General features: G+C 39.2%; 1 protein-coding gene across 2 annotated transcripts in view; it reads right to left on the bottom strand.

Moving 5' to 3' along the window:
- Positions 1–3,329: 3,329 nt before the first annotated feature.
- The window catches only part of LOC148037746 (uncharacterized), a 53,880-nt gene continuing 43,873 nt past the window's right edge, over positions 3,330–13,336 (bottom strand). Inside the window, exon 2 of one of the 2 annotated variants that reach the window (XM_087676708.1) lies at positions 3,330–3,427. In XM_087676708.1, the coding sequence (XP_087532834.1) occupies positions 3,418–3,427 (10 nt within the window). In that variant the 3' untranslated portion in view covers positions 3,330–3,417. The other variant, XM_087676706.1, reaches the window with a different exon arrangement.

Here is a 13,336-nt window from a genome sequence, read left to right as displayed (position 1 = left end):
AAATTTGTTGAAAAAGACAAAAATGCATGTGTAACATTTTTTTTTCTAAAAACAAAGCTTTAAAAAATCTTAGATTTAAGGATGGAGCAAAGTAAGTCCTTTCAAGCTTATCTCGAGGATTTATTGACCTCTTCGTGCATGTTGAATCTCATCTCAAACAGAGACTATGATGAATTCTACTGGCAATGTTAGTTGGAGACTCCCAGACACCACTTTGATACTAGTCTATTAGAGTTACGAGGAGAATGGAGATTGCACGCACGCATGCGCATGCACACACACACAGACATCATGTTTATGGTTCCTCTAATAGCTCTCTTGTGAGCAACACCTTTCTACTAGACACACGATCTAAGGATAGAAACAATATTAGCACATCATCAAGTAGCTCTACATCAACAATTCTATCCATGTTGGATAGACCCATTAGACATACCTTGGAATAATAGTGATATCCATATCAATTTCACATTATATCACATTCCTAGTGCCTTTATAGTTTTTCAAGTTATTACTTGTTTCTTAGCTAGATGTTTCCTTTGGCATTATTGTTTCTTTATTCTACTTGGGGCACACACACACACACACACACTCTCTCTCTCTCTCTCTCTCTCTCAAACAAGTTTCTATAGTAGATGATGTTACTCAGCAGCATACTAAAGCAATGAGTGGCACTGTCATTTTATGGCAAAGATATATGTTTTTTGTTTCTCCAAAGAAAAATCTATTAATACACTCCTAAGAGACTTATCTTTGATACCCATGATCCAGTATGCCAATAATCATTGTAGAAGCATATGCTCCTTTGGGCAAAGCTGACAAACATTTCTTATAGAGAGGCCAGCTAAAACAGCGAATGAGTGGAAAAAAACACTGGTAGAAACAAGAACCACATAGTAGATCAGGTCTTTCAAACAAAACAACATAATTCTACTGCTCTTCTAATGAGAATCACAGGATGTTGAGCAGTTTCTCACCACTGGCTGTCTGTTTAAGAAAAATTTTGGCAGTTGATTCTTTAGTTTAGTGTGAAATTTTACATTACTAGAAACATTCATTTTACCTATTCTGCATTTCATTTTCCATCGAGCTTACTGGAGATCTTGAGATAACCTATTGTTGCGAGATTCTTTTGGAAGTCACCCATGAAATATTGAAGATTTCAGATGTTGAACTTAGCTTACCATGGGCATTTAGCCGATTAGAAACCATTAAGAAAGAACCACCACAAATGGAGAAACTCTGGAAGAAGGCACAGCACAGGCGTAAAGAATTGAGAACTGAAGTTTTATATTTCCGAAATGGGAAAATTGTAGTGCTCTGCTTCCGTTCAAAAGTATATGTCACCTCTGAACATTTTCCAGCATAATGAGAGATGTTCAATGATTAGCCTAATGAGAAATGGCCTGGAGTCTATCCATGAACCAACCATAAAATCCTCCCTGCCAGCATTTTCCATGACAAAGATACACTTCAGCAGGTCAAAGCAGCTAAAAGCTCAGCTTTGCAGCTGATGACGTCACTACTGACTCTGAATATGTCTCATAATTGAGGTATGATAAGTGTGAGGTGAGCTGTCATTGCCTCCATGAAAACTTGAATACCTACCATCTACACTACTTAGAGAAAGGAAGGACGGATTGTTATTGCATTTGCTTTGTACAATCAAAGACCTGGATGGGTAGTCTTCTGGCTTCCCAAGCTCTAAAACAGCCATCATCTACTGTTCTACTCTTGCACCACCTACAGTGGTCAAAGGAAAGGCAATTCTCTTTATCAGATATGTCTGCACAATCTTGCACCTCCTTGAGTTGCCTTCTTTGAGACCCATTACAACTAGCGCCTAGTTGTTTCACAGTTTCTTTATGGTAACACTCCTGAGGCAATTCACACCACTCACACTGGTTTTTTTCAGCTGTCTTGCATGCATCTTTGTCATGGAACATGCATTTCCTATTATCATTTCTCAAAGCTCGATATTCCAGGCCTTCTGTCAAGGGAATCAACTGAAAAATGAGAAGTGCACTTGACCATAATATGCATGCTGCAACTTTTGTTGCTCCATCCATTGTATGAGCTGCAACAAAGACAACCAAGAGTCAAACATCAGCAAAAGCCCTACTTTTTATCACATTCAAGGTCCATGTCTACAACGATTTAGAAGCATTTGTTTGCACTGTTTCACATGAAATATAATCTGCAAACGAAAGTTGTATTTCAAAGCTTTTACATAAACTTCACAAAGAAAGCATATGCCATCTTTAGCCATAGCTGCTAACTTAAAAAGCATCCATTTTCAAGCATAGCAGTAAGTAGTACATAGTCATTGTAAAACAGTCTTGACAGTACCACTGCTTTTCAAGGATAGGAGCAGTCTTTAAGGTAAGAGTCCGAATCAGGCCAGCTGGCACTAAAACCAGTTTGCAGGTCTAATGGTCAGTTCACCTGGCACTCTAAAACAGCTCAGCATTCTGGAAGCTTTCCTCTAGGAAGAAATAAGCTGCAATTTGAAATATCTCATGAACAGGGGGTAGTGTCTCACCCTCAGCAATGACAGTAGACAACTGATGTTTGGAAATCTGATGAAGTCTAGTTGTGTTTGTTCCCACATGATAAATCCATAAAAGCAGAACCCCATGACTAGGAATCCAGCTCACTTATGTGTGGGTATACCTCAATAAAGACTTCAATTGCAGTAACCTTTACAGAATTTGCAAGTGCAACTGCTGGATATGCAGATTAGATGCACTACACATGGACTATTCTCTGCTTTCACAATGGGACTAGCTCTTTGCACACCTATTGAGGATTGGTCCCTACTTCCACTTAGGTCAACTCCAACATAACTGCAAGAAAAGAGATTTCTCACAACTTAGATTATTGCATATAACCTGATGAAATGTGGAATTTTTTTACCAATGATGTGTGGGCAGAAAAATTTTTAAGCCCATTTTCTCCTTTCACTTGCACCAGAGGCCTTTGCCTTTCATATCTACCATTGCTAAATCAGGAATTCTTGTATGATTTGTTGATGCAACAGATTTACCATGCATAGAATGATAGCAACATATCAGACTGCACAAACAGGCAAGAAAAGAGTGAAAAGATGCTGAAACAATAAAGAGAAGATGAAGACAATTAGCAAAAGTGGAATACTGGCAGTGAGGGCACAGGAAGTGAAGATGATTGGAAGGATGAAAGACAGATGTGAACAAGTGTGTGTTGTCCAACTAGCAGACTGCCATAAATAAAGGTAATAAACAATTCAGTGATCTCAACAAGAATAAAAGCAATGAATTAACTGGACAAAGCTCCAGAAATTAAGCTACCTCAGATTTTAGCATAAAGTTAATCTCTACTTCAGAATCCTTCAATGCACTCCCTTGAGAAACAAGCTGTTGAACAGCCCTCCACTCCTTAAGCATTCCTGGAATCATTTCTATACATACTTAGTTCATCGAGTTTCCACTCATTTATTCATCTTTCATTTTTGAAGTTCATTTGTTAGTTGTGTAGTTGTTTGTACACTTTGTGTTTTCTCTGCACACTCTGTTGTACCCTCTTCACCATCAACTACTCTCTTCTTATTCTTCACCATCAACTTTGGCTCTGAGGAAGTTTTCAAAACTGGCCTTCCATAATACCAAAGGGCTGCAGGCAATAGAAACCTGAAATTTGGATACACTTAATGATAACAACCAATCCGCAATAAAAAACAACTCACAGATGCGAGCTAGAGTCATGCACAATGATATCTTTTGGCCCCAACCATGGTGCTCCTTGCAATATTTCTTAAATTGTCCCAAAGTGTTCTTGATGAAAAGATGGCTAAGAAGAGAAAGTGACACCAATAGTAGACAGATCCAATCAGTCAATCCTCACAATGGGAAGGTGCAAACAGCATACATGAGCTGATCACCATGCATTCATGTTAATCTACCATTTCACACAAGCATTGTGTTGAAATTTGCCGATTCTATGGGCAGTGCCCAATGTTTTAGTCTTTAGTTCTTTTTCAGTTTTTAGTGTGAACACAACTAAAGTTATAAGTTGTGTCACCACTCTTAGAGTTAGTTGAGTCAGAGCTAGTTCTATCTAAGACCTTCCTTGTATCTTGTACCTTCCATTCTTATTTCTTTCAATTCAGCAAGTACACTCAACTCTTTTGCTTCAGCACACTCTCAATGTCTCTCTTTTCTCTCCTCCATAGCTGGCTGTCATTTTCCAACATTTGGTATCAGAGCAAGGTGCTACGCGCAAATTCAGTTCTCAGCCACCGTTAGCCAGTGCCACCCTACCTAAGTTCCTGTTGCTATCAGCTGGCTCTCTGCCGGAGGAAGAGAAGGACGAGCTGCTGCTGTTTTCAGCCTGCGCATAGCCCTATGCACGATCCCGCACACAGCTTGCACATAGCCCCCCGGAGCTACTGTTTTAGAGGAGTTGCTGCTGTTTTCAGCTCTGCCCTTATTTTCTCACCTCTGCCTGTCATATTCTCAGCCCTGCCTGCGCTTTTTGCAAACCCTAAAAAGTGCATAAGCCTTAATTTTCAGATTTGGTGTTTTTTTTTTGAAATTTCCGCAATTTTCTATCCATTTTGGCCATCTCTTTCTGAATCTCAGCTCGTGCCACCCAAAATTTGGGGCTTTTGTCAATTTTCGCTCCCCGAGTTCAAATTGACTACCAATTCAAGAAAATTTCACAATTTCTTTGACATTCCCACCAAAAATTTTGGGGCTTTTGCTTGATTTGCAATCCCATGTGCGAATCTTCATTGGAAATGCTGACATTGCACGATTTCATCGACATTTGTTCAAGATATTTGGGGCTTTTTGTCCTAGAGGCTCCAACATGCATCATGAGGCAGATTCCAGTAGTTGTTCACTGTTGGCACGCATCAAAATTACTGCAAAAATTCAAGCTGTAAGGTACAAATTTCTTCAAGCTCTTTGAGATTTTAGATAAAAATTTGGGACTTTTGCTTAACACGCATTCAAAGGCAACAAACAAGCAGTACAACAGCATTTAATTACTGTTATAGTCAGATTGAGCAAAAAATTTCAAGAAAATTCAATCAATTTTGGTAAGAATCAGCATTAAGTTGCTGTAATTTGTACTTTTGAGGACACACATTACGAGGCAGATGTGGTACAACAGTGCATTGCTATTATTTCTTGATTATTGAGTGCTAATTTGGGTCAAATTGAGCACACTTTGACATTTGTGTGACAGTTTGGTACTTGTTGCATAATCTCGAGGGGATTTTAGATACTTTGAGGAGTACAATCTATACTTCAATAGAGAAGTATTTGGCAGTAGATTTTTGTCCATTACTAATAGCATGGCACGTCAGGGAACTAATGATCAGAGCAACATCCTTGGTGTCTTCACTCAAGAGGACAAACTTGATGAATCAAACTACCCGTTGTGGAGTTTTATGGTCTGCAACCTTCTTGTAGTGAAGGACTTGTGGGACTATGTGGTAGGTGATTTGCAACGACTAGGAGATCTTGCACCTCAAATACCTCAGGGTAACGCTAGAGGACAAGTTGTTGGTGTTGTTGCCCCTCCTCCCCCTCCTACCAAGGATCAAAGGAGATGGGACTCAAAAGATGCACATGCACTTTCTTTGATTGCCTTGTCAGTGAAAAGATTGAACATTTTCACACATTCGATCTTGTAAGATCTCAAAATCAACATGAGATGTACTTAAGCGTATGTTTGCAGCACGTTACCGTCTTTGTAGAGAGTTAGCCAATGTGAATATGAATAAGGGTGATAGCATGACAAATTACCTTACTCACATACAAGATTTGTGCAATAGCTCCTCAATGTGGATGAAATCATTCAGGATGCTAAATTAGTAAACATCACACTGAACTCTCTTCCAAAGTCGTATCTTGGTTTCCACACCTCTTTGATGTTGTTTTTGAAGGGGGGCAACAGCCCCTTGCATTTGTGGAGTTAAAAGGCCTCTTGTTGCAAGCGGAACAAACTCAAAAGAATGTTGCATTGCATTCACGAGATGTGGCTATGCTTTTCAAGTTAAAAGGCAAAGGAAAAGTCAAGCAAAATACAAAAAATCAACAAAAAGGTGATGTTGGACAGCCATCAAAGAAGGCCATCCAAGACATAGCAAAGTCTAAAAAGAAGAAGAAATGCCCTTATTACAAGAAGCTAGGTCACTATATTAATGAATGCCGTAAGAGATTAGCCAAAGAGAAGAAAAAGGGCCCCAGTTTGGCTATCCAAGAGACATTAGCCAACAAATCTACTAATGGTGATGCTTCAGCCGATTTTGTGGAAAAGGACTATGCATTTTTTACCTACAGTTATGATTCTTCTGTTGGAGCTCAATTGCAGGAGTGAGGAGCAATTCGAGGAGTGAGAGTGATAGAGAGAGAGTGAAGGTACGATTCGATTTTGGGTGTACCAACATGCATTGGTACACAAAGAGTAAAATGTATTTATACTTAGGGGCACGTAAGGGTGCATTCACATGTACAACTAAATAATGCACATGTACTATATACGGAGGTGAAAAAGGACCTTTATCCCAACAACCTCCCACTTAAAGGTCTGAAGTGAACCTCTAACCAACTCCCACTAGTCGTATGCAATGCTTATCCTTAGCTTTGCTTAGACTTTTAGTGAGAACATCTGCAGGGTTGTCCTGTGTTTTGATTTTGATCAATGTGATTAGACTATCTTCCAGAATCTATCTGATAAAGTGATATTGCACATCTATATGCTTTGTGCGTGAATGATACATGGCATTCTTAGCCAGATAAATAGCACTCTGGCTATCACATCCCAATACTGTAGTACCCATAGACATGCCGAGATCCTCTGCAAGTATATGCTCAACCTTATATCTTCCTTAGAAGCTTCAATGGCTGATATGTATTCAGCTTTAGTAGTACTCAGTGCTACGATGTTCCACAACTTGGAACACCAAGAAACGGCCCCACCAGCAAAACTGTAAAGACATACCCGCTAGTGGACCTACAAGTGTCCAAGTCACCTACCATGTCTACATCACAATAACCCTGCAAACTAAGTGCACCCTGCCCATAGCAAGTACACTTTCTTTGTGTACCCTTTAGATATCGAAGAATACACATGACAGCCTCCCAATGTGATTTGCCAAGATTTGACATAAACCTGCTAACAAGTCCCACTGCATGAACAATGTCTGGACGAGTAGCAACCATAGCATACATAAGAGAGCCACAAGCTAATGCATAAGGGACTTCCTTCATAGCATTGGCTTCCACGTCATCTTTTGGGCTGTTGGCTTTACTAAGTTTAAGACATGGAGGTAAGGGCACCCCAAAAGGCTTAGCTTTAACCATGTTAAATCTGTAGTAATTACCAGGAACTTGAAGATAAGAGGATAATGTTCACAATAAGAGATAGAGATAGAGACAATATAGAAAAGGTAGTGAACTGCAGTTAAGCATTCCATTGCTAGTGGTTGTATATATACAAGGTACATTAAATGAGGTAGGTGAGCCTTATCTCTAAATATCTAAGGTATTTACAAAGTGAATATCTATGAGATCCTTTTGTCCACATACTGACTTGTCCTTATCGTATCTAACTTTTATCCTTATCCACAACTTTATCTTAACATCCCCCCTCAAAAGGATTCCATAAATATCTGTAGAAAATTTAAAAAAAAATTACATTCAATTCATCAATTCAGCTAAATGTTTTTCCCTCTCGATCAAATCATGCAAAGGATTTGCATGGCAATTTTGTGCTTCAAGTGAGAAACTGATTTGGTGAGGAAATTAGCAGCATTGTCACATGATGGTACATATTGAAGGATGATATGGGAACTTTTAATTAATTCACGTACAAAATGATATCTCATATCAATATGGCAGAGTTTAATGCTTAATTTTGGTCCTTGAATGACAGAGATTGATGCTTTATTGTCGGTAAAGATTGGAATTTGCTGAGACTGATACCCAAAACTGATGTCTTCCAAGAGTTTCTTCAGATGAATTATTTCCTGGGCTGCCATGCTGCATGCCACATATTCGGCTTTAGTAGTAGAAAGTGCAACGGAGTATTGTTGTTTGGTAATCCAAGAGATGGGACCTCCTGCTAAAGTAATGATAAAACCAATGAGAGATTTTCAGGTAGCAAGATCACCACCCCAATCTGCATCGGAATAGGCTCGTAAGAGAAAATCATTGTTGTCTTTTGTAAAACAAATTCCCACATTTGATGTTGCTTTTAGATATCGCAAGGCCCCGTTTGAGCTGCTTCCAATGTTCATAAGTGGGTTGATGCATGGCCTTGGAGAGAATGTGTCCTGCATAAGATAAATCTGGACGGGTACAAGTAATTAGATATCGGAGATATCCAAGTGCTTCCATGTAAGGAATGGTCTCCATTTCACGAGCCTGATCAATTGAAAGAGAATGGGAGGAGGATGGATTCAATTGTAGATTTTGGGCAAGTGGAGTAACCATGGGATTACATTTTAGCATGGAATAACACGAGAGAATAGACATAATGTAGGTATATTGATGCATTTTGATGGATGTGGTTGATTGTTCAATTTCAATACCAAGACAGTAATGCATAGGACCATACTCTGTTATAGCAAACTGTGAAGATATGATAGATTTGGCTTTGGACATTGCATGAGAAGTGTTGGCAAGAATAAAAATATCATCAACATAGAGACCTAAGATAATGACAATGTTGCCTTGAAGAAGAGTATAAATGTTGTGATTTATTTCTAGCCTCCAAAAGCCATGGTGTAGTAAGTGAGAACGAATACGAGTGTACCACTGCCTAGGTGCTTGTTTTAGACCACAAAGAGCTTTATATAGTAGACAAACGTGTGTAGGATATTTTGGATCAACAAAGTTTGGTGGTTGAGATATATAGATTTTTTCTTCTAAGTGACCATACAAGAAGGCAGTCTTAACATCAATGTGGTGAAGAATTAATTTAAAATGAGCTGCCATGGAGAGTAATACCCGTAAAGAGGACAAAGAAAGTACAAGAGAGAATGTACTTCCGTAATGGAGGCCTTCAATTTCTTCGAAACCACGAGCCACAAGTCGAGCTTTGTACTTGTCGATGGAGCCACCTGGTTTGAGCTTTTTGCAAAGTACCCATTTGCAGCTAATTGTAGATTCTCCAGGAGGAAGGGTTACCAATTTCCAAGTGTTATTGTGAAGTAGAGCTTTGTATTCTTCAAGCATTGCAGCTTGCCATTGAGAGGCTTCAATACTTTGAAGTGCTTGAGTAACAGTAGGACAAATTGGAGCTTTGGGAATAGTGATTGGAGGTGAGTTTCAAGCTTGGCCAAAGGCAATGTTGGCTTGAAGATGAAGATCATATAAGTTCTTGAAGCATGGAGTTGATTGTGATTGTACCTCTTCAGTGTCGGAGTCGGATGTACTGAATAGAGTAATCGGTATTGATGGAGAAGCTGGAGATGGAGGCCGTAGAGTTGTAACAATGAGAGCCATAGGAGAAGTATTGCTTGATGTCGAAGACATTGTGGCTATGCGAGCAGACCTTCGAGGTTTTTGTTTATCACTGGATGGAGCTAAGTTGGGATTAGAGGCATGGAGAGGAGGCAAGTGTTCATGAGGAAATGAAGCTTGTTGAATGGAAACTTGATCTTTATATAGATTTTCTTGGGAACTTCCAAATTGTGGACGATTGAGAGTATGAGTTTGAAGTGAAGATTGAGATCTGATTTTGCCAATGATGGCAGCTTGTTGGCTTGCAAAAGGATTATTGGAGTTGACAGATTGCACCAAATGCTGCCGTTTGGAATGTAGTGTTGGGCCTGCTGCCTGTCGTTTTGTGGAGGAGCTTGTGGCCTGGGATTGGTCAAGGTATCCATGAGCTGTCTATCGTTTTGTGAAGGTGACAGCTGTGTGTCGTCGTGTTGCCGCTGCTCCTGCATGGCGTTTTGACGGTCAGCGCTGTTTGCAAGAGTGTTTTTCGCGCCGTCAACAGCCGTGATTGGCGCTGGTTGACGGCGTGGAGCTTTAATAGCTCCTAAAGGTTTTAATAAGGTTTTGTCCTTAAGGTTTGAATCCTTTGGAGATAAGGATTGTTCACATGTTTTAAGGGAATTCCAACTTTTATAAGAAGATAAGACTGATGAAAAAGGTGAAGAGCGGGTGTGGCTAGAACTGGATGGAGAGGATGTTGTTGAAGTGATGTTTGGGTTTGTATGAGGCATATCTAATGTCGGGGATTCTTTGACGGGAAAAAGTGTGAGAGATGGACATGTTATGGTGTTGGATGGAAGAAGATTATCTTCATAAAAGATGGCACTTCGGCCATAAATAAAGACTTTATCAGTTGAATCATAGAAGCGATAGGCCTTGTGACCATGTGGCTCTCCATATCCTGTAAAGATAAGTTGTGTGGCTCTAGGAGAAAACTTGGATTTGTGATCTTGATTGACAAGAAATGCAATGCATCCAAAGACTTTAAGATGTGATAAGTCAGGAGGGTGACCAAACCACAACCCGTAAGGAGTATTAGTTTGTAGGGAGTTGGAATATAACCTGTTTTGAAGATATGTTGCAGTAGCAATTGCTTCCTCCCAGTAGTCTTTTCCCAGACGAGCTAGTGATAGCATAGCTCTTGCAGTATTGAGTAGTGTACGATTATTTCTTTCGGCAACTCCATTTTGCTATGGGTGATGTGGTATGGTAAGCTCATGTTGAATGCCAAAGGCCTTGCAATAATCTTCGAATTCATTTGAAGTATATTCTCCTCCGTTGTCGGTACGAAGAGCTTTGAGTTGTAACTCGCGCTTATTTTCAACTGCTTCCTTATATTCTTGAAACTTGGAGAAGACTTGTGACTTCCTCGTGAGAAAATATACAACAGTATATCTTGAATAATCATCAAGAAGTACTATAAAGTATTTTGCTCCAGTGAGAGATACAGGATTTATTGGACCACAAATGTCTGAGTGTACTAATTGAAGTGGTTGAGTCGTAATGGAGTAAGATTTGGGATAAGGAAAATTTGTGGCCTTACTGAGAGCACAAGCTTGACAAAATGGAAGTTGAGAGAGAGAAGGTGGAATGCCATGAACAAGCTTCTTGTGAATAAGTTGTTGGAGAACATTCTGAGAGACATGACCAAGCCTAGAGTGCCATAGGAGTGCATTTTGTGGTAGACTTGTGAGTGAAGTAGAGTTAGCTGAAGCATTTGAATAAGGTTGTAGTAGTGAATACCCAAGTGTATAAAGCTGACCTTCTTTGGGGCAAGTAAGTTTGAGAGAAGGTGAGAGTAGCTCTAAGATGCAATGGTCTTTATAGAAGTGAGCAGTGAGAGAGGATTGAGAAGTGAGCTCACTGATACTTAATAGATTTTTCTTGAGATTGGAAACATAATAGACTCTATGTACCTTGATGATGTGATTGGAGGAAAGCTCCACTTGAATTGTGCCGTAGCCCTGAGCTTGTTGGATGATGTTGTCTCCCATGGCAACACAGAGTGGAGTAGAGATCTCTTTGAAGTTGACTAGCCATTCCTTGTGAAAAGTCATATGATGAGTAGCTCCAGAATCTAGAAACCATGTATATTCTTCTTTGGAGTTGAATGAAGGTACCCAAAAACTTGTGGCTAGGCTGATGATTGTTTCTGATTCTTCTTCTACGTCATAATTGCCGATACTAACAAAGTGAGCCTGACCTTTTGATTGATATTTGCTAAATCTTTTTTTTTTTTTACAACAATCCTTTTCCATATGACATTGCCTTTTGCAAGCATTACATATGAGATGATAATGAGGGTTTCTTGTTGAGGATAGGGATTGAAAAGACTGGTAAGAGTTAGGCTTATGTTGAGGATTACCAAGAATCCCTTTGAAGTTAGACTAAGAAGGAAACTTGGGCTTTTGATGAAACTGTTGAGCTCTTTTGTGAAAATGTTTTGGGTTATAAGCAGTTACAGCTAGAGCCTTGGATTCTTGATTTGAAGAAGTAGAAAGAGTATCTCTCATGACTTGCTATTGCTTGATTCTATTAATCAATGGCTGAAGCTTAAGTTTATCAGTGGAAGTTTGAGTAGTAATAAAGGCTCTCCAAGATAGAGGCAAAGAATAAAGTAAAAACATGGCTTGTAATTCTTCTGAGATAACCAAACCAGATATTATGGTTTCATCTAGCAAAGATTGCCACTGTTCTAAGAACTTAGTGGCAGATTGATCTTCATGAAAAGTAGCAGTAGTTAGTTTTCTAAACATAGTCATTTGATAAACAATATTTGTGTGTTCATATGTATTGTTGAAGAATTCCCAAATTTTGCAGTGGGTATTGTTCTTACTAGTTGTACTTGGCGATCTCTACAATGGATAAGTATTTCCATTCTCGCAGCTGCATCTCTTTGCATCCAATCTTCCTTGTCTGCTCCTTGTTCAAGGCACTCTTCCTTGCCATTGATAATATTCCATAGATTTACTTGAGATAGGTAAAGTTCCATCCTTAGCTTCCACACTTGATAGTTGCTGCCATTGAGTTTGTCGATCTTGATGTGTCGGTTGTAGGAGGTGGTGGCATTAATGAGAGCCATTGGAAGAATGAGAGTAAAGGAGGACGAGTAGTTTGTGAATTTGAGGAGAATATGATAAGCTAGAAAGATAGGACCTAGTGCTCTGATACCATGTAGTGAAAACCAGGAACTTGAAGATAAGAGGATAATGTGCACAATAAGAGATAGAGATAGAGACAATATAGAAAAGGTAGTGAACTACAATTAAGCATTTCATTGCTAGTGATTGTATATATACAAAGTACATTAAATGAGGTAGGTAAGCCTTATCTCTAAATATCTAAGATATTTACAAAGTAGATATCTATGAGATCCTTTTGTCCACATACTGACTTGTCCTTATCTTATCCAACTTTTATCCTTATCCACAACTTTATCTTAACAAAATCTGTCCAGTACCTTTTCAATGTACTTTTCTTTAGATAAAAACAACAATTTTTGCGTTCTATCCTTGCAAATCCTCATGTCCAAAATATGCTCTGCATTTCCCAAATCTTTCATGGAGAAAGCTGATTTCAGCTAATCTTTGAGAGCATCCAAGCTAGTTTTTATTTTCCTTGCTAACAACATATCATCCACATACAAAACAAGTATGATGGGGCTGCCATCTGTATCCTTTTTCATGTACAAACAATGATCTGCATGGCTGCGTGTAAACCCACGAGAGAGCATAAAAGTGTCAAACTTTTTGTACCACTGCTGTGGTGCTTGCTTCAGCCCATACAAGCTGCGTTTTAGTTTACACACTATCTGCTCTTTTCCAGGAACTACAAAGCCCTCG

Source organism: Lygodium microphyllum, chromosome 4 (assembly GCF_053477565.2).
Source record: "Lygodium microphyllum isolate KBCC chromosome 4, Lygodium_microphyllum_v1.1.10, whole genome shotgun sequence".
Classification (NCBI taxonomy): domain Eukaryota; kingdom Viridiplantae; phylum Streptophyta; class Polypodiopsida; order Schizaeales; family Lygodiaceae; genus Lygodium; species Lygodium microphyllum.
This window is presented reverse-complemented; position numbering and strand designations above follow the sequence as displayed.